The 22,091-nt window shown below is 40.5% G+C and overlaps 1 protein-coding gene across 8 annotated transcripts in view; it reads left to right on the forward strand.

Moving 5' to 3' along the window:
* The window catches only part of GSAP (gamma-secretase activating protein), a 106,342-nt gene extending 84,704 nt beyond the window's left edge, over positions 1 to 21,638 (forward strand). For 5 of the 8 annotated variants that reach the window (XM_025378739.1, XM_025378738.1, XM_025378741.1 and 2 more), the window contains 12 exons: positions 2,010 to 2,138; positions 3,308 to 3,366; positions 4,073 to 4,104; positions 6,435 to 6,496; positions 8,955 to 9,050; positions 11,292 to 11,362; positions 11,877 to 11,971; positions 18,008 to 18,127; positions 18,939 to 19,000; positions 20,188 to 20,289; positions 20,450 to 20,549; positions 20,952 to 21,638. In XM_025378739.1, the coding sequence (XP_025234524.1) occupies positions 2,010 to 2,138; positions 3,308 to 3,366; positions 4,073 to 4,104; positions 6,435 to 6,496; positions 8,955 to 9,050; positions 11,292 to 11,362; positions 11,877 to 11,971; positions 18,008 to 18,127; positions 18,939 to 19,000; positions 20,188 to 20,289; positions 20,450 to 20,549; positions 20,952 to 21,043 (1,020 nt within the window). In that variant the 3' untranslated portion in view covers positions 21,044 to 21,638. Of the gene's footprint in view, positions 1 to 2,009; positions 2,139 to 3,307; positions 3,367 to 4,072; positions 4,105 to 6,434; positions 6,497 to 8,954; positions 9,051 to 11,291; positions 11,363 to 11,876; positions 11,972 to 14,764; positions 14,949 to 18,007; positions 18,128 to 18,938; positions 19,001 to 20,187; positions 20,290 to 20,449; positions 20,550 to 20,951 lie in introns of all 8 variants that reach the window. The other 3 variants (XR_003118512.1, XM_025378743.1, XM_025378745.1) reach the window with 3 other exon arrangements.
* Positions 21,639 to 22,091: the final 453 nt, after the last annotated feature.

Genomic DNA, 22,091 nt, shown 5'->3' on the forward strand with positions numbered 1-22,091 from the left:
AAATGTAAGTTTTAATTTTTGTTTTATTTTAAATTCAGATCCTTTTCCTTCTAACTCTAGTCTATTTTAGGCCATGGATTTCTTTGAAAATCTGGTGCAAGCTATAGACTGTCTCCCCAGAAGAGCACTCATACAAACACATGCTCTGTTTTACATTTAGGCAGTGGGTGCTGGAGCCCCTCAAAAGCCTGTCCACGGACATGTGGCGAGCTCTGTTTGATCTGTTTCTTCTTAGCAGACAGATGGCTATGCTAATTAGCCTGATTTGATAATTCCACAATGTATGCATGTATTGAAACACCACATTGCAACCCATAAATGTATACAATTATTTGTTAATTTAAAATAAAACAAAACTATGAAAAATGTGCCTACCTCCCCAAAAGGTTATGAGGAAAGGGATTTTTTAAAATGGAGTAAGAAGGAAGGTAATTTGGGCGAGATCTTTTCTTAGGAGCTGCAGTGAGTGGGGACTTCTAACAACAGGATAGCATTTGACTTGAGGGGATGGGGCCAGATGACAGGTAGAGGGCACCTGACTTTCTCCCCTCCCATATCCTATCCTGGGCAACATCTGGGTGAACTGCGTGGGTGGTGGGACTCCTGTGGCGAAGCAGGAGGAGTTAATAGCTCAACAGAACGCTAGATGTCACCACAATACCAATTAGTGTTCTGGCTTTTGGCACTCCTGTGCCTGAGCCCAGATTAGGACAGCAAGAAATCTTTAGAGACTTCCAGTCAGGGACCTAATTCTGTCAAACGTCTACAGGATTTGTCTTGTCTTTTTTTTTTTTTTTTCTTAAATACAAAGAAGAACCAAAGGGTGTATAAGTGTACATTCATTATAACTAAATGGAAAGGGAAAGAAAAGATAAGTGAGGTGAGTCAAGTGAGGAGTGGGATCTGATTCATGTTTTCCCCTGGAAATGAGACTTTCTTGGCAAGAGTTTTTCTGTCTCTGGGAGGAGGGATGTTGGCTGGATGGGCATTTCAGGCTTCTGAAACAGCAAGTTTTAATGTTATGTTATTCACTTTACTGATACTCCAAAATACATTTCAAACCAATTATGACTGTCTTTTGAATAAAAATGGTAATAATGTGCTATAATTTAACATGAGGGCGTTTTTCTTGATTGAGGTTTGTTTTTGTTTTTGTTTTTTGTTTTTTGTTTTTTAAGTTTTCTTATTTTTCTTGCAGTTCAGCCAAGTCTGTCACCTTGGCAGGCAATAGCTCACTTAGTTTTATGACCACACATTACATCTCTGGCCCCAATCAAATCATTTGTAAATGCACATATTTTGGCAAAAAGTATCATAAGTCTACCTTTTTTGGTTTGTGTCAGAATATCCTTCAACACTAAGAATGTATTAACATTGCATTTTATTATTTAAAAATGAATATAATGGATACATTCTTGCTTCAGGGTAGTACAATTATATCAATAATTCAAAGATCTAGATAGAATGCTGACTAATTCTGTTTTGGTGTATGTGACAATATAAAATTAGTTCATTTTATCTTTTTTTGATTCCTAGGTTTTGAAAAATGTCCTTGGGAGTAAATAAGTTTAGCAGGAAAGTACGCCTACTCTACTTATCCAAATGTTAATGAACTTTGTCTTAGTGAACATGGCACTGTTGACACCACCTAAGTCATAAAAACAGGGCTCTAGGGAGGAAATGACTCAATGTGTTTAATACAGGTTTCCCTGCTAAGCCTCAACCCGGGGAAGTCCTGTTGGTTTTGAGAAGTAAGCAGCAATTCTCTATGTGGTTAACAAAACAAAACAAAACAAAAAAAAAAAGATAGAAAATGAAGTGGGGAAACAAGATCCTTTAAGTCTATTTTAGAATCCCTATTGGGTCTAGAATGCCATCCTCTGTGGAATGTATTCACTCAGAAACGTGGGCCATGAGAGCTGGGGAAATAAGGCGTGTGTGATACTCGCTGGGTGGTTTGGGCCACTGGGCCTGCCTCTGAAGGCCACTGATGTTTTTGTCTCCTACAGGTGCTCAACTTTAAGGGCTACTGGGAAAAACTGAACTCCAACCTAGAATATGTTAAGTATGCCAAGCCACACTTCCACTATAACAACATTGTGGTCAGGAGAGAGTGGCACAACCTGATCTCTGAAGAGGTATGAGTGGGTCAGTGAGAACAAAGGCAGCTGCCAGGCATAGTGGACTGGATCCAGGCGATGCCTTTAAATCATAAGGCTGGCTTCCATGTGCAGCACTGTTCTCAATTGCCAGGCACTCGAACGTTGTCATTACTGATCTCAGTAGGCAAAGATGCTTCTATGATCTCTGTTCTCCTGGGGAGGAAACTGAAGAGCAGAAAGTTTAAGGGACACACAGCACATTCATAGTAGAAGTACGATTAATATCCACGTCTCAGATGTGTTCTCAGGTTACTTATGTAGTTAAAAATTGATTTAAAAAAATCTAGGTGTTCCCAAATTAGTGGTCATTAGGGGTTGGGGTAGTTGGAGGGAGAATAGTGGATGTGACTCACTGTCCAGGGGTGACCTAGGGAAATCTTTAGGGGTGATCGAAGAGTTCTCTATCTTGATTGTGGTGGTATCTTGTGGGACATGAATCTAAACATGATAAGATGACATAGAATGACACACATTGTACCAATGTCAATTTTTGATTTTGATATTGTGCTCTAGTTATGTAAGATATAAGCACTGAGGAGACTGGGTGGAGGGTACATTGGATCTCTCTCTAGTATCGCTGCACATAGATTAGTGTTGTTGTATGTAGTATATAGTTGACTTGCAGTTTCCTGTGAATCTGTAATTGTTTCAGAATAAAATGTTTCTTAAAACTTTTTTTTTTTTTTTTTTTTTTTTTTTGAGACGGAGTCTCACTGTGTCTCCCAGGCTGGAGTGCCGTGGCGCGAGCTCGGCTCACTGCAAGCTCCGCCCCCCGGGTTCACGCCATTCTCCCGCCTCAGCCTCCGAGTAGCTGGGACTACAGGCGCCCGCTACTGCGCCCGGCTAGGTTTTTGTATTTTTAGTAGAGACGGGGTTTCACCATGTTAGCCAGGATAGTCTCGATCTCCTGACCTTGTGATCCACCCGCCTCGGCCTCCCAAAGTGCTGGGATTACAGGCTTGAGCCACCGCGCCCGGCCAAAACTACGACTCTTAAAACTTTTTGAAAAATCTAGGTGTTCTGATTACCTGGAAAATATATTTCTTCTATCTGATGCTCTTAACTGTATTGCATTATGTCCTTGATGTGAAAAGTCACCAATAAAACCTTTACCTTCCATACTCCTGATGTGTTCTCACTCCTAGAAAACAGGAAAAAGAAGGTCCACGGCATACGTGAGGACTATTCTTGATAATGCAATAAAGTAAGTGAAATTAGAGGTTATTGTATCTGTAAGATGGTTAACATTTACAATTACTTTGTTTTGTTGGCTGCCTTTTATAGAAGTAGTTTACTTTTGTTGCATATCCCCAGCAAAATGATATTGTCAGCTTCACAAATGCATCCACTTGGACCCTATTCTGGAATTTGTTGCTGGAATTTCTAGTGGGAAAAGCTTATATGTTGAACCTTATAGACTTGTAACCTGTGGATAGATGTTTACAATGGATAAGTGGTAAAGAAATTTCCTATTAGTGAGCATTTTAGGAGAAAAAGGCAAATACTCGGTTGTTTTTTTTTTTTTTTTTTTTAAGTGTCAATGGGCTAGTGAGCTTGCTCTTATTTTGAAAGCCTATTTTCTGGATATATGAGTCATCTCAGAGTACTAAAAGTATAGGCCCCATTCCAACCTCTGTTCTATTTTCTGTCCCCATTATTTTCAATAACTGAGAGCTACAATTGTTTTAAATTATTGCCGTTGTTGGCACTAAAGGGTTTTGAGATTTTATAATTGCCTAATGTGGCTTTCACTACATTGATCAAATGTAGTGAAATGATTTTCAGCAGCCTAAGAATAGTTTCTACAGTGGTTTTTATGCATTTTTAAAGGAGGATATCTTTGTATAATGTGGCTTTAAATTTTTTAAAAGCAATGCTGTCTATGAATAACATGGCTAATTTCTTCGTAGGGTGATTTCTAACCTAGAAGCAAGAAATTTGGGTAAGAAAAGATCTGTAATAAAGCCTTCTGGGTTTCAGTCAGTGTTTTGTTTGTAGCACTGTTCTTCCTACCACTGTGGGTTGGCAAGAAAATCACTTCCAGTAGTGTGGTGCAGGCAGCACCTTTTAATATCTTGTTGTTAGAGTGGCTGCACGGCTCTTCCCATGTCTGTCTAGGCGCCAGGACCTCTGGGGACAGCTGCTGAATGTGCTTTTGCTGTGGGAGTCCCTGGGTGATGCATTGCCTTGCGGTTCTCCTTATTTCCTGTCATACAGAGCTGCCCTCTGGCTGTGCCCACAAGGATGCATTTTGGCAATTCCCTTGGCTTGGCGCTGCTTGCTTTCTAGCTGTCTGATCCTACCAGGTCTTGCCTTGTATGTGCCTCTCATTTTGGTTAAAAATTGGGCACACAGGTCCTAGAGGTATAAAGATGAGGAGCTTCCAGGTAAGCAGTGTGGAAAGAGCATAGGCTTGAGAGCTAGACAGAGCTGGACTTATATTCCAGTATGGCCTCATGTGAACCAAGTGCTCCTGGGCAAGTCACTTAACCATTTGTGCACTGTCCTCCTCAGGGGAATGAGGAGAAAATGAGACTAACTGGGGTAATGCAGATAGCACCTAGCATAGTGCTTCGCGCATGTGGGTACCTGAGGTGGCTCCTTTATTCTTAGTGTGTAAGGAAGAAATGTTAACGTGTGGCTTCTAAACCAAATGACAGGTATTATGTCATCTGTAGGTGTAGGGAGTGAGAGGATAGGTCAGGAGCGGGGATGACTGGAGAGGGAGGGAGGTTGGAAGAGGCTCCCCAAAGGGCTGACATGTGAGTTAAGTCTTGATAAACAAAGGGGACTTGGCCAGGTGAAACGAGGGGAGGGGAATGCTGAGCATATTCAGGCATAGGCTTGTTTGTAGTTGCCAGAAGAACACTTCCATGCCTCATGAAGGTCAGCCTTCATTAAATAAGCTTTTGTTTTTATATCCCAATCCTGTTTTATGGGCTTGGATATTGGGTGACTCTGATGGAAACTATTTTATACTGTGCATTGCTGCACCTCCTGCAACTGTGCACACAGCACAGTGAACTGTGACAGTGCACTTGTCATCCAGCTTAGGCTGACAGAGCCTGGGCTCACTGACCAGACCAGGAGGAACCAGCCCCTGCCTTACCAGGCCATCAATGCCTGAAGCCAGGGGATCTGCCCTGCCAGACAGGGGCATGCGTGTGTGTGTTTCAGGCATACCATCCTTGCATTGCTGGGGGTTTTGCAACGGGGAATGTTGCTGGTCTGGTCGAGGTTTCTGTCATGCCACCCCTCCTGCCCTGCTTATGGAGCTACTCTATGTGTCAAGGCCGTTTGCATCCTGCTACTAGTCAGTCTCTCTTAATGCACTTTAGGAAACTCTTCCCTTTCCTCGCATGTGCTTTGCATATACTAGTTCCCCATAAAGAATGTCACTGCCTGAAACAGAACATTCTGTGAAATGCAGGGCTGTTGGATCCACATGTTAAATTGTTTCGTATCAATCAGAAGGGTTGTGTGGGATCCAGGGAAGATTTATCCCAGGGGGTCAAGAGATATCTATGCCCTCCCAGAAGGAGTTGCCAGCCCACTGAGCAGGGTGGTTCTACCCTCTTGCCTGGCACTGGATCTCAAGTATTTAAGAAGAAAAGAATGGAATACAAAGATGTTAGAAGTGCTTTGGGGCAGATTTTCCAGCAAAACTGGGTTTGTCTGCCCCTAGGGCTACTACACTGTAGTGTGCATTGCAAATCACGGTGGAGAAAGTACCATTTCATTTAACATATCACTTTTCCACCTTTTCCTAGCTACCTTTGTAGTCTGATAACTTGTGCCAGTTAGTAGTATTTGCTGCAGTAATTGACTGGCCCCCTCAGCTCAGTAGCTCCCAAGGCTACTGAACTACAGGGTTCAGAAAGTAGAAGGGAGCCATGCAGTCCTTCCACCGAGCCCTGTTCCCTCAGTTTATGATCCCAGAAGGGTTAAGAGAAGGCCCAAGTCCCTCTGTTTTCAGTGGACCAGAGGTTCTTAGCAGTGAGTTTTAGTGTTAAACAAAAATCAAAGGTAGAGCCTACTGGGGTTGAGGAATGTGTTTTCTTCCTTTCTTGGTCATTCCCTGTTTCACATGGCTCTGATAAGTTCACCTTGTAGGAGTAGGTCACACTTAGGTGATGAAAAATTTTCATCCTGTCAGGGAAGTGTTATGTTTTCCCAATGACTCAGAGAACGGAAACCCAGGCTGATTCTTCTTCCTCTAACCCATCTCATGAAAACTGCTCAGAGCCTAACTATTGCTCTATTTCATTTCAGGGCCAAGATTAACACCCCTCTTGCAGGAGGAAGACAGCCACCAGCGGCTGCTCATGGGGCTGGTAAGTGGTATGTGGGTTCTTTAGGGACTGACCCTAAGACAAGGGGAAAGGGTTACAGTAGGCTTCTCATTCTGATCTTATTCTTTATTCTTTACACGAGTATGTTTTGCCAGCATTATGGACCCTGTGTGTCCAGTGGTAAGCAACCCATATGATTTCTGCCCTCTTGGAATATGTAGTCAGGAGGGAAGACACACATGAATCACACCAATACATATGTAATTTACAACATGATAAGGAGTGTATAGCGTTGAGAGTGCTTTAAAAAAGGAAAGAGCTGCATCTTTGTGGCATTTGTATATGGGATTTCAAATACAACAGAACAGGCTGGGCACAGTGGCTCATGCCTCTAATCCTAGCACTTTGGGAGGCCAAGGCAGGCGAATCACCTGAGGTCAGGAGTTTGAGACCAGCCTGGCCAACATGGTGAAACTCTGTCTGTACTAAAAATACAAAAATTAGCTGGGCATGATGGTGCATACCTGTAATCTCAGCTACTCAGGAGGCTGAGGCAGGAGAATCGCTGGAACCCAGGAAGTGGAGGTTGCAGTGAGCCAAGATTTGCACCACTGCACTCCATCCTGGGCGACAGAGGGAGACTCTGTCTCAAAAAACAAAACAAAACAACAACAAAAAAACAACAGAACAAAGTACTTTTTCTCAAGTCATAATACTAGGATGACCAAAGAAATATAAATCAAAATAAATTAATTGAAAAGCAGAATTTGTAAATAAATCCAAAACCTTTAAAAAGCTGATTAAAGAGACATCTGGACAGCCTAATAACATATTTTTAATACCATATGGACTTAAGAATGGGATAATCTATTTATTAGTTTAGGTTTAATTTTCAACTTTTCTGCCTTTATTGCAGTCATTAGTGTTGTTTCTACATAATATATTTGAATTTCTATAGTAAGGTTTGAGTTTCATAGTTTTTAATATATTAGGAGAGGTTAGTTTAGATATGGCAACAATAGTAAAAGAAAAATCTCACACATACAAGAAGGAAATAATTATGGTACTTTTATAAAATTAAATATTGCGCAGCCATTAAAATAGTATGGCAGACATGGCTGGGCACTGTAGCTCACGCCTATTATCCCAGCACTTTGGGAGGCCGAGGCAGGTGGATCACCTGAGGTCAGGAGTTCGAGACCAGCCTGGCCAACATGGTGAAATCCTGTCTCTACTAAAAATACAAAAATTAGCTGGACATGGTAGCACACGCCTGTAATCTCAGCTACTGGGAGGCCTGAGGCATGAGAATCGTTTGAACCTGGGAGGTGGAGATTGCAGTGAGCTGAGATCGCACCACTGCACTCCAGCCTGGGTGACAGAGCAAAAAAAAAAAAAAAAAAAAAAAAAAAGTATGGCAAACCATGTTTATACGACAAACATGCAACATTAGAATGGGTGTGCACACCAGGGAAAAGAAAAAAATAACCCTCAATTATTAATGTGGGTGTTAGGATTATGGGTGATTTTAATTTTTATCTTCATGGAAAAATTGAAAAGCACAAAGAAGTATGCACCATGTATTACACAGAAAACATCTTTTATTTAAAGCCAAATTAATTGGCACATGCATGAGACTGAATTGAAATAATATACCACTATGTCTTGGCCTGGAAGGTTGTCGACTCGGTTTTACTCAGGGTATTGTAATGTGAATCTGCTAAAATAGAAGATGTGTGCATGGGTGATATAAGCTGTACAACTCCCTTGTGCTGTTTATTGGCACAAACATGGCCCTGGCATCCTGCTCTTGCTGAGCGTGTTGTCTAGGCAAAAGGCAGAGGAGGAAGGAGGAGAAAAGCAAAAGGTGGGGAGGGCTGGGAATGTTAACGGTTGGGGGAGTGGGGAGGCCCAAGGATGATCAGACAAAGTGAGTTTAGAAACAAACCTATTCGGAGGCACCAGAATGAATATTTCATTACCTTTGCATGTCAAGGGGCTGTGTTGAGTGTCTGTGGCCACTGTGGAGAGGGAAGTACTTGATTATTTCCCGTTTACTCCTGCCTCTCTCCTTCCAAAACACCCAAAGCTGTTGCCCCCATTGGCTCAGTCATTCTATGTATAGAGTTGTTCCTGTTAATCCCCCAGGACTCTAGGAGCAGTAGACTTCCATCGTTTGGTAGATCCCAAAGCCTGTGACTTCTAAGTTGGTGACTTTCACCGTCTTCTTTGGAGGATTCTCATCAGAGTTAGAGCCTTACTCACAGTCGCTCACTGGGCTTTGGGTGAATCATAAGTAATTCATTTTGAGGCAAATGTTGGGGACCCCTTATTTATGCGCACCAGAGAAATATTGACAGTTATGTATTTCCGTTGATGGGACCTTCAGATCCAATATTTTTTATATTGATGAGGAATGTTAATAAGTGGATCTAATTCAAACCAGTTGCAGGTATGTGTGGGTAGGCTGTGACTTATCTAATGCATATCCTGTTTTCAGATGGTGTCTGAGCTAAAAGACCATTTTTTGAGACACCTACAGGGTGTAGAAAAGAAGAAAATTGAACAGATGGTTCTGGACTACATTTCAAAACTGGTTGGTCTTGCTTTTTATTCTCCTCATATCCCCCTTCACCCCACTCCCCATATAGTTCTGAAAATGTGGTTCAGTGAACCCATTTATGTGTTTTTCAAATTAGATTTTTGGAGATCTCCCGTTCTTAAACCAGCACTTGGTGCTATAGATTGAGAAAAGGGAAACAAGGACCATAAACAAAAGAGCATTTGGTTTGGAAAGTGGGTTCTTGCCCTCCCTTCAAATACTGATTATACACCCATGGAAGCATAGGACAGTGAATTTAGTATGCTTGCCAAATGTTGATATCTCGTCTTGGCAACTTCCAGCTCCTTATTAAACAGTAAGGAATGACTTCTCTACATGGAGGTTTATGCAGACATGAGAGAACTTGAACTTCAAATCTTAATTAGTTCCAGTGGCCTAACTAGGCCAGATTCTAGCTCACTTGTATGAATACTGCCATGTGAGACTGAGATTGGCAGTTCCTTACCTGGTAGCCACTTACTGAAATTTTGTGATCCAGATTGGTAACACCACTCTATGTGTGAATAGTAGTGATATGACTAGATGGAATTTTAAGGTTGTCTTGAGTCTTTCAAAAAGCATACAGAGTTGAGGCCTGATCTTGCTTAGAATCTAGAAATAATGTTGGACAAATTCAAAAAAACATATTTGCACAGAAAGAGAAAACACTCCATTATTTCTCCAAATTTGTATAAGATCAGTATGCAAATAAGTCAGTGTGTGAACATATATTTTTCCACTGAACCCTGGAAGATTTATTAAATTTATTAGACATAATCCTGATTTAATCATTTCATGTTTAATTTTCAAGTGTTCTGCCTTTATTGCAGTCGTTAGTGTTGTTTCTTCATAATATATCTGAATTTCTATAGTAAGGTTTGAGTTTCATAGTTTTTAATATATTTGGAGAAGTTAGTGTTCTCATGTAGTGATATTTATAATCAGAGATTTGAATATTTCTTAAGTCTTCCTCTCAATAGAACTGTACCAAGGAACTCACTTTATGAATGTGTTACTGATCCTCCCCATGTTGACATTAACTTGCTTTTTTTAAAAACTCACAACACACAGTAATTTAACACATCCACCTATCACCTTTATTTCTGTTGACTTGAAATCTTTTCTCCCAAAGTGCTAAGAAGGTTTTCCATTCAATCGTCATTTTTCTCCATAGTTAATAACATAAGTTTTAACACCAGTTTGTGTTAACAGCCTGTAGAACCAACAGGCCCAGAAACGATACATATGAAGTCTCAGAAAACTCAAGGTCCCTGACATTGATTCAGCAGTCACTGATTGAGGCCACATCTCCCTGCCCCTGCCCAGCAGCCACTAGTCATGCCTTCTGCTCCCCTCTAAGGAGAGTGGCGGGCATCCTTTCTAAAACATATCCAAGAAAGTTGCTGCAGAACCTTATTATATTGGTTACAACTTACTTGATTTCAGCCAAGGAGAAACTGAGGATCTGTATCACTGAGGATAGCGTTTGCCTGTGAGTCTATGGAGATCCTTCTGCTTTGCCCCCTGTTTTTAACCCACACAATGTGTGGATTCATGGCCGATAACAGCTCCATAGGGACTGCTTTTCTGCTGGCAAACTCATTGCAGAGTTAGAATGGGTTTCTGGATAGAGCTCTAAGACAAAGAAGGCTACCTACTTTGGTTGATTAGTTCCAGTCAGTGTGCTAACCAATTCTTACAACAACCCTATGAAATATTTCCCCTTATTTTACAGATGAGGACACTGCAATCTGGAGAGGGTGGGTAACCTCTATAGGGTTCCACAACTAGTAATGTTAGAATCTGGACTTGATACCAGTCTTACTCCACAGCTCATGATCATGACCTCCATTCTGTGTCTCTTTTCTTCTGACTGACCACTGTTCACTCTTGCATTGTGACAGGCCTAGAGCAAACCCTGTAGCACTTTACCTTCACCGATGGATGAGGGTCTGGAAGTGTGAGTGGTGGGGCCAGTTAGCTGGGCTGGGGAGGCTGAGCTGGGGCACCACCCGCACAGACAGAGGATGCTCTGTTAGATTCTGGTGCACATTTTCAGTCTTTCCATTTTGGGTTCAGTGCATTAGAATTGACCTCAGAAAGGCTAGTTCTGTGTCTGGGCGCAGCCTGAATGCCAGCTGCCCTGAAATGCTTATCTGAGTTATGGAGGCCTAGCTGTGGAGCCCTTGAGGGAAGGAATGGAGCAATGGTTAATGGACTGTCTTCACCCTCCAGCTGGATCTCATTTGCCACATCCTAGAAACCAGTTGGAGGAAACATAATCTTCATTCCTGCATTCTCCACTTGTACGCAAGTATTTCTCACTTTTACCATGGTGTACAAAGAGTGGAAAGAACTCTGTTTTAGCAGAACCCTTTTGAAATGTACTAGTTCAAATCAGTTCTCACCAGCTCCAACACCATCTAGCTTAATTCTATACTCAGCATTTAAAGTTATGCCCCCCTGCATGTGTACCCTTTAATATATAATAAAAGCTAAAATTTAAAAAAATGTTATGCCCCTGTTACTTTACCCATCCTCTTTCCCTGGCACATGGTTGGTGACAGGGGAGGGACAAATAAGCCCAGTACTGCCAAGAAGGGGAATTTTACTTAATACAATGTGTAACATATGTGCCTACTCTGATTAAATTCTAGGCATTAGGATGATGGTCACAGTCATATTTATGGGGCTTTCTACAAGGCACAGCATTTCATGATTAGCATGAACCCTTGTGTAGTACTCAAAGCCCCTGCTTAGGACAAATGGGGTGTCACAGATGAGCTCCTTGGCTAACATGCTTTGTTTTTTTTAACCCAGCAACAGTCGTGGCAGTGCTGCTGAATTTGCAGTTTTTCACATCATGACCAGGATTCTCGAAGCTACAAAGAGTTTGTTTTTACCTCTGCCTCCTGGTAAGTGTTGGCTCTTTTGTCCTTTGGTATAATAAATTTATTTCTTCTTCATATGGGCCCTTGCCTTTGGTACTTTGTAAGTTTGATGATGAGACTTGTGTATGAGAAATTGTGTGTCTGGTGTCACTGTGAGTGATGGGCCCTTAGGTTGGTCTCTGCTGACCAGAGCTCCTCTGACTACTAAACTATGCTGTAGCTTATTACTAACTTTAGGGAACCTAGGCTTACCCCATGCAGCTTTCTAGGATAATTTGAACCAGGGGAGCTAATTCAGGGAGCTCTGTCTCTGATGTCGCCAGGCCTAGTTTATCTGATTGAGATGTCTGAAGAGTAACACTGGGAAGTGGGTCTGGCTTAGTGCCAAGAATTGAACTGATTCTTATGCTCTTGGAGGCTAAAAAATTCCCTTCGAATTTTTAAATAGGATCAAGTCAGGCCACAAAACATCCTTGAGAGATGTATATGCAGTCATTCATTTAATTGATCATTTGTTCATTTAGTCAACAGACATTTGTTGAGTAACTATGACATGACAGGTAATGTGCTAGAAATTAGAGCAGTGACAAAGATTAGTAAGAGTCTAGTTGGGAAGATGTACATAGACATCAGTGTCTATTATGAGAAATAAGCCCCTGTTAGCTACAAACTCTCTTGTGCTCATTACATATCAGTTCATTTTTTTGTGTAAGAACACTTAGCATGAGACCTACCCTCTTAACAAATTTTTAAATGCACAATACAGTATTGTTAAATATAGGTACAATGTTGGATAGCAGGTCTCTAGAACTTACTCATCTTTCATAGCTGAAACTTTATACCTGGTGAACAGCAATTACCTATCCCCTCCTCCCCAGTTCCTGGCAAGCACCGTTCTACCTTCTGTAGTTTCTATGAGTTTGACTACTTTAGATACTGCATGTAAGTGGAATCATGCAGTATCTGTCCTTCTGTGACTGGCTTGTTTCACTTAGCATAATGACCTGAAGTTTCATCCATGTTGTCACATGGAACAGGATTTCATTTTTTAAGGCTGAGTAATCCTCCACTGTACATTCTACACTTTCTTCATCTGTCAATGGACATTTAGGTTGTTTCTCTATCTTGGCTATTGTGAATATGTTACGATAAACATGGGAGTATATGCATATCTCTTCAAGATCCTGATTTCAATTCTTATGAATGTTTATCCAGAAATGAGATTACTGGATCATATATTGATTCTTTTTTTGAATTTTTTGAGGAACCTCCATACTGTTTGCCACAGTGGCTGTACCACTTTACATTCCCACCAACAGTGTATAAGGGTTCCAATTTCTCCACATTCTTGGCAACACTTAGATTGTGGTTTTTTTAGAGTAGCCAACCTGAGAGATGTGAGGTGATATCTCATTGTGGTTTTGATGTACACTTCCCTGATGATTAGTGATATCGAGCATATTTTCATATAAGTGTTGGCCATTTGTCTGTAATCTTTGGAGAAATGTCTGTTCAAGTCCCTTGCCCATTTTTCAATCTGGTTGTTTTCTTGGTATTGAGGTTTGAATTCCTTATATGTTCTAGATACTAACTCTTTATTAGATATATGGTTTGCAAACACTTTTTGTCATCCTGTAGGTTTTGCCTTTACTCTTTGGATTGTTTCCTTTGCTGTGCAGAAGCTTTTTTGTTCGGTGTAGTCCCACTTACATATTTTTGTTTTCATTGTTTGTGCTTTGGATGTCATATTCAAGGAATCATTGCCAAGACCAATGTTGAGAAGCTTTCCCTCTATGTTTCTTCTAGGGTTTTTTCAGTTTCAGATTTTACATTTAACTTTCTAATGCATTTTGAGTTGACTTTTGTTTATGGTAAAGATAAGGGTCCCATTTCATTCCTTTGCCTGTGGACAGTTTTTCCAACGCCACTTATCAGAGATACACAATCCTTTCCCCATTGTGTGTTCTTGGTGCTTTTGAAGATTAGTTGCCTGTATATGAATGGGTTTATTATTGCATATAAGTTCTAATGAGTGTTAAACTTTATGATTGCTGTAACTGCATATCAGCTGATTTTTAGTTACTTCATTCATATATATTCATCCATTCATCATTTGTTCATTCCTTCATTTTAGGTCAACATATATATGATACCCATTTTGTGCCAGGTACCGTTGAAAGTACACACAAATTAGTACACTTAATTTTCATAAAATTTGTAACTGGTAGAAACTTAAATTGGACCACATTAAATTGTCAGTGTCCAACCATTTTTTGGCCAACAAAAATGGCACTTTCATGTGGTTCCACTTAATATTATTCCCACTTTATAGATGGTGAAACTGAGGCCATAAAGGTTAAGTAATTTGCCTAAAGTCACATAGCTATTAAGTGACAGAGCCAATATTCAAATCCAGGCAGTCTAGCTCCAAAATCCATGCTGCTGCTTGAATTTTATATTCCAGTTGAATTAGTTGATATTGAAACATGGGCTATTTATGGGCCTAAAGAATCCCTACAGCGTGTGCTTCTCTGAATTTATGAAACAGCTGATACGGTTTGGAATCCTTCATTCTTCATCCACCTTATTTAATGTCTGTCTGTAGAGGCAGTACAAAAGGAGTTGAAAGTGACCATTCATGAGGGGAATGGATGGTTTAAAATTATCCCAATGGAATATGAGTTACGAGGTACACCTTAGAAAGAGTGAAGGATTTCAGGAAAACTACCTTTGTGACTTAAATTCTTAATTGTTTGTTGTTAACACAAAAAATTTGGTAGGGAAATGGATTGACAGTTTCAGGTTGGTTCATTACAGATATTCAAGCTTCTTTTGAAAATAAATGAAACTTATGGGGGACATTGTTATGCCTGGAGATGATAAAAATCCACTTTCTACCCAACTCACATTCCTTCACAGGGATAAGAAGGGAAAACATAGAAAAATGTTATCCATAGCGGTCGAGAATTATAAGTAGACATATGGCTTGTGTCTGGGTCAGGTAAGGAAAAGGTGTTTCTCTCTCCTTTTTTTTAAATTATAAAGTTCTAGGGTACATGTGCACAATGTGCAGGTTTGTAACATAGGTATACATGTGCCATGTTGGTTTGCTGCACCTATTAACTTGTCATTTACATTAGGTATATCTCCTAATGCTATCCCTCCCCCAGCTCCCCATCCCACAACAGGCCCCAGTGTGTGATGTTCCCCCACCCCTTGTCCAAGTGTTCTCATTGTTCAGTTCCCACCTATGAGTGAGAACATGTGGTGTTTGGTTTTCTGTCCTTGAGATAGTTTGCTGAGAATGATGGTTTCCAGCTTCACCCATGTCCCTGCAAAGGACATGAACTCATCCTTTCTTATGGCTGCATAGTATTCCATGCTCTCTCCTTTTCTCTTAAATGTTTATTTCCATCATGTGACATGGAAATAGATGGGCGGGAAGTGACACTGGATTATGTGTGTGTGTGTACACGTGCATGCTTATATGAATTCAGGGTGTTTCTACATGCACATGTGTAAGTGCTTGCTTTCCAGGCCTACTGGACTAATGAGGACTATTTGAGTTAAACAATTGTCAGAAACTTGTAACATGAATTGGTTAAAGTTCAGAAGGGAATAATGGGGACCACAAGAAGGAAGTCAGGGTTTAGAGCTAGGGCATTTGCTTTTAAAAAAAGGAACTGTATTGCACTTGCTGGCCAGAGGCGGCCAGGAGCCCTGGAAGATGAGGACTAAAGTTGGGTGGAGCTGATGACTAATTATAGCCAATTTGCTCTGTTGCTCAGAGCTGATGTACAGAGGCCAAGAACAGGTCCCTGAACTTGGGACTGTGCCCTGGGGATAGAGGATGAAGGGTCATCAGGGATCTTTAGGATATGAACACAGGGCTGGAGAGGGAAATTTGAATCCAGAAAATCAATAGGATCAATAATGTAGTGTAAACTTTTCTTCAGAAATAATTTTGTAACTTTTTTTTTTTTTACTAATAGTTTTGTGAAGAATTTCCAAATCCATTTGAAAAACTTTGTTGTTAATTAGTAAAATAGTGGAGTTTTTTTGGACTCAAGGAAGCTAGTGGACTTATCCTGTTAGCTCATTAACACATGCTTGTGGGCAGAGCCTGTACTTCATCTGACCCTTGATGTTACAAGGACTTAGGACTGTGCCCCATGGCTTGTGATTCATGTGTTTAGAGAGAGAAAATCCCATGATTTCTCTGAATCTAAGCCCTGCTCATTGGGCATCATCCTTTTGCCAGGTACCTTCCCAAGAGCAGGCTATGATTCTTCTGTCATTCCCACATTCAATCAGTTGCGAAGCCTGTGCCTGTTACCGTGCCTCTCTGATTCAGTGCCTCCATTACCTCTGATCCACGTTCAGGCAATAGCTTCTCTATAGGTCTTCATAACTTCTGTAGCAAACTGTTACTCCAACTCATTCTTTCCTGTTGCCATATTAATATCCCAATGGTAAATCTTCTTTCTGTCCCTCTTAAAAACTTTCATTGCCTCCTCAGTCTCTCAAATTAATACATCTCTGTCATTCAGCATTCAACCTCTGTCACCTGCACTCACAAGCATAGAACTGGTCACATTTTTTAAAATGTCTGTTTTTTGTAATTGTCTCCCCCACCAGACTGTAAGGTGTATGGGAGCAGCAATTGTGCCTGTTTTGCTTATTTTTGTACTTTTAGCCCCTTGCCAGGTGTGTGGAAGGGATGTGCTGAATAAATTAGCTTTTCCAACCTTACCTCTTAATCATTCTCCTAATATGATTCCAACCCACCTGGACCATTTACTATTTTCTGAATATGCCCTATGCTTTCTCATCTTCCCTCTGTTCATGTTCTATTAACACAGCTGCCAGTTATTGAGTAACAGTGATATTATGGTTGAAAGCCTACACTACACTCACACAGTTGATGCAATTTCAACTTACACATTATTATTTATAGGATCCTGGGCAAGTTTCCTAGCTCCTGTGAATCTTGCCTTTTGGCTTTTCCACTGATGAAGTGGGAATCTAGTAATTCCCACCCCATAGTTTTGTATGAGGATCAGATGAGCCAGTACACAGTTTGAAAGCCTTGGTACATGCCCAGTATGGGTTGTGATTGTTATATTGCATGCTAGGCTCTTCATAGACCTGGCTGTAGTTCTCAAAGCAGCCTGTGGGAAAGGTACTGGTGGTTTCATTTTAGAGATGAAGAAATGGAGGCTCAGAAAGGCTTAGTTGCCTGCAGCTGGTGAGTAATAGAGCAGGATTCTGGCCTAGGGCTGCTCATGACAAACCTGGCTTTTTCTACTGTCCCCGCTCATTTCCACTCATAGGAATTGCATCTATCCTTTGAAGCTCCCCACAAATGCCATCACTTCCAAGAGAGCTGTTTTGATTCTCTCCTGGTCTGATACCTTCTCCCATGCATGATGTTCTTATCTTTGTCAGTAGTAGCATACTTAGAGATCTGGGTTTTTGTGGGTAGCTCTACCCATGAGACAGGCTTGAGAATGCCTGCCTTTCCACTGAATTCCTATAAATTTGCTATCTGGCCATATTGTTTTAATTCTTTCTTTACTATACTTTAGTCCAAGTAGACTCTAAAAGCCTTTCTCTGGGGCATACCCAGAGATCAGCCATATAAACTATTCTCTTCTGGTCCAAATTTGTTTCCCTTCAGCAAAAAGGTCCTCATCCCAACAACCTTTTAGTCTGGACGTATGAAGTCTGAAGTGCTTCTGTACTCTTTCGCTACCTTACTGTAGAATCACAAACATATCAAACTGTGAAACCATTGAGCAGGCCTTGCTCTCTTTTTGCATAGGAATGGACCCAAGGAGCAGGGAATGTATAGTTACCAGAAACTTAGTATAGACCCAGCATGATATTTAGTTATGAATAATACAGAGAAGAAAACTTGGACCTTGTTTTCAAGAAATTTAGTTGGTTCCAGGCACCAAGCACTGAACTAAGTGCTTTATTAACATGATCTAATCCATTCCCTGGGGGCTGCTGGAGCTGTTGGCTGACTGCGTTTACCCTCCGGATCTCTCATCCTAGGTTTTCATACTCTGCACACCATCCTCGGGGTCCACTGTCTCCCTTTGCATAACCTGCTGCATTGCATTGACAGTGGAGTGTTGCTTCTCACTGAAACAGCTGTCGTAAGGCTCATGAAAGGTAAGAGGCCCTGAGTTTGCCAGAGTGCTAGTTCCAGTCAGAGCACCGCCAAGGCTAGCTTCTTGGGCGTGCAACCTGTGCAGTCACAAAGAGCCTGGCTGCACTAAGAGTCCCCTTTTCAGTTTAATGCTGCATTACATCTTGAAATTCTTAGTAATATTTGAACAAGGGCTTGCTCATGTTCATTTTGTGCTGAGCCCCACAAATTATACAGCTGGTCCTGTGAGCACAATCCATTCCCTGTAATCATCTTTTGGGCCCATTTAAAGTGTCTTAGCCCTTCAAGAGGTCCTAAGGGACTTTACAATCCACATACAACTATTAGATTCCTTTTCTGTGCAAGAGGGCACTTGAGGCTAGGAGCCTCTGCAGGCTCGTTTCTCAAGAAAATGTCACGAAATGGCTTACTTTCAGCTATTAACGCTGTCGTTTCAAAGTTAGACTAGAAATGCAAGGAAAATTATTGAAAGGGGGCAATGCTTATATGGATTTGAACTTTAAATTCTGTAGTATAATCACTCAATTGTATTTTAAGATGATTTTTGTTTATATGAAAGCATTTGTCATTCCTCAAGGTACCTTCTGTTTTAAGTTAGTCAATAAAATTGCTTTGCACCTGGCAGCCTGTTACAGAAAAATCCCTTTTTATTCAGAGAGTCAGAGTAAAATTTCCAAAATGCTGTTAGATTAGCTTCAGACTACACAGTTGGGATATGTCTTATCACGATGAACCACTCAAGTATTAATATTAACTTGCTGAAGTATCAAAACAGGTATTTGTTTCATTTGCCAATCTCTAACTTTTTTGTAGATCTGGACAATACGGAGAAAAATGAAAAACTGAAATTCAGTATCATTTTGCGGCTTCCTCCGGTAATCCTGAGTTACATTTTATTTTCTCCCTAAGTTTTGGCATGACCCTCCTTCAATTTCTTCTTGCAAGAAGAGCATTTACTTGCTTTGGGTTAAAGTCAATTGAATCGTTTCACTTTTCAATGCTTCCAAGAAATCCCACCCGTCCCCAGCCCTCTGTCAGCTGTTTCCCAACTGGGCCTACAAAGCACTTGCTCCTCTGGCTCTGCACTGCCTTGGCACAGTCCAGTGAGAACATTAAGCCATTTTCGCCTCTTAGGAAACCACACTAATATTTACATCTGAGTCTGAGAGGGAGGGAGAGGGGAAACGTGCTTTTGCATTTAAACAGATTTAAATTGGATACATTTGAATACAGGTGAGGACAGAAGGTTCTAGAACGGTATTTCCCCTTACTGCATTTCTACCATGGTAGGAAGACATTCCCGGGTGAAAGGAAGAATGAGAAACACAAGGGAATATCAACACTCAGAGTCAGAGATACTATGAAAATATGAAATTCCACAGCAGGGTCTTTCGAGCCTCTAACTCTGCAAACTTCCTGACCTGAAGCCAGCTCCATCTGCTGTGTACACGCCTTGCACACTTGCACCTCTGGCACTGTCCTCTCACGAACGGCTGTCTGTTGTCTTTCTGGACCTAATCGCCCTTCTCTGTAGTAGCCCTTCCCCCTCACTCACAGGCTTACTGAAGCAAAGGCAAGAATAGAAAACAAAGCATATTTTCCATAGCTAGATCTCTCTGGGGAACATTGCTGAATATTTAGTTTGGTCTCCAAATCTGTTTATTTCCCCAGTACTCTTAGGGAATTAAAATTTTCTAGGCAAGACAATGGCAGAGAAGTTGATATAAACATGCGTACACCCCTTAGTTTCCTGTCAAAACATCAGAGTTGGCATGCCCATCTCTGGTTTTGAAGAGCAGCGGATAAACTCCATTTCAGTAAAAGGGTTTGGCAACATCAGTGTATAAACCACTTTCCTCAATGTAGCATTTGAGAGAGTATTTACTCCCTCATTGAAACTTCATAGGAACATGGCATTTCTCCAAGGGTCCTTATCAAGGGCCTGTCTTAGGCTAACCAGCTACTTTGGAATAATGCTTTTATAATTATGAATAGATATAAGGTATGTTTACTTAATATAGTGTGCTGTATATTCTCTACGGTTTTTCAATTTGCATAATAGCTTATTGGTCAGAAGATTTGTAGACTTTGGGATCATCCTATGAGTTCTAACATCATTTCACGGAACCACGTGACGCGATTGCTTCAGAACTATAAGAAACAGGTGAGTTTCTCTGAAAGCACAGTCAACTAAATGTTTTTAGGATCCTGTTTGCCCGTGACAACATATCTATATGGACAGCAATTATAGTTCTTATCACTTTATTTTAAAATTGTGCTTATTGTGGAGAACCAACTTACACCCGAAGTGGTTTCCCTTTTAGCCTCGGAATTCTATGATTGACAAGTCATCGGTCAGTGTAGAATTTCTGCCTCTGAACTACTTCATTGAAATTCTGACAGATATAGAGTCCTCCAATCAAGGTAATTTACTCCCTGTTCTCAGGGTCTTTCCACTTTTCCCTTGACACATCAGTCCTTCCCTATTCACTTCTGTGAACTGTTTTCTTTCCAAAATCCTTTTACATACAAGTAGGCCCTTATAGCAGTTGGTTTACATTAGCAGTACACAATTTACTACCTAGAGTAAATTACCAAATAATCACCTCTGAAGTTTTAAAAGAGTCAAGAGGTTTGTTTAAAGCCCATTTGGTTGATGCAAATGTTCTTGGTGCTGAAGTTTAATAAAATTTAAAAACACATTCTCAAAAAAATCATTTTACTAAAATATAATTATGATTTTAATGAGCTGTGAGCACAAAGTTATAAATGTTTCATGGCCCCATAGTAACTCTTTTTCCCTGCCCCCTCCCCATGTTTTTCCAGCCCTGTATCCTTTTGAAGGACATGACAATGTGGATGCAGAATTTGTAGAGGAAGCAGCTCTGAAACACACCACAATGCTTTTAGGCTTATGAAAAAGAAAACGCAATTGGATCTGCTGCTGCCATTTTAATCTTGCTCATTAACCTTCCTCCTGTTGAGAATACTTTAGCAATATTTAAAATTGGTAACAAAACTAAGAAATTGTTCAGCCATTTGAGTTTCAGGTTGGTACACGTTCAGACAGAACTATAACTGCTGTATCACATTCCAATTTTGAATAGCCAGTGAGCAATCAAGTGTAGAGAAATGATAAATGGTCTAAGAAGGCATACAGTGGCATAAACTATGCTCTTCCTAGTAGCTTAATAGGCCACAAGCTAGTTGCACTCTGAAATAAAATATGCTTTAAAAATGTAGGGAACAGTGCTTAGAAAAGCAAAAACGAGGTGTGTCATTGAAATAACAGGAAGAAAATTAAATGTTATGTAAGAACACTATTTGGAAAGAGGTTCCTTTTAAAAACTGAGTTTGTACTAAATCAGATTTGCCATGTCCAGCACAGAATAATTTGTACTTAGTATTTACAGCAGGGTTTGTCTTTGTGAATTCAGATGAAATGTATTTAATTTTTTTATATTTATAAAACATTGATTTAGGAATATTTTGTCATTAAAAAACCTGAAAACAAAGTTTTGGCCTGACTTTCCCTGTTGTTTGAATGTAGCCTTTTTATTGAAGCCAAGAATCATGAGTCTATGAACTTTTTTTTTTCAAAGGCCACCATGTGACACCTAACTCATTCTACCATTTCCTTTTTTCACTTTTCTATAGTGATTTCATTCTAACCCACAAATACAGTTGCAGCCCAAGGTCAGCCCACAACCCTTTGCTTTTCTGTCTTCAGACTGAACTTGAGATTTTAATGATTATAAATATCATTAGCTGGTATGATCATTCAACTTCCTGTCTAAAATAATTTTGTTCTAAAAATTGTCCTCTCTTATAGAATTACCCTTTTTGGTCAAATACTTCATGGTCACCAATGACTAGGCTCAAAATCTTGGAGCCTAGTCAATGCAATGCTGATTCTTTCTCTTGATAAGGTCATTATCTTTCAATCCCTGCTTTCATTCATTTCTT

This window comes from Theropithecus gelada, chromosome 3, assembly GCF_003255815.1.
Source record: "Theropithecus gelada isolate Dixy chromosome 3, Tgel_1.0, whole genome shotgun sequence".
Taxonomy (NCBI): domain Eukaryota; kingdom Metazoa; phylum Chordata; class Mammalia; order Primates; family Cercopithecidae; genus Theropithecus; species Theropithecus gelada.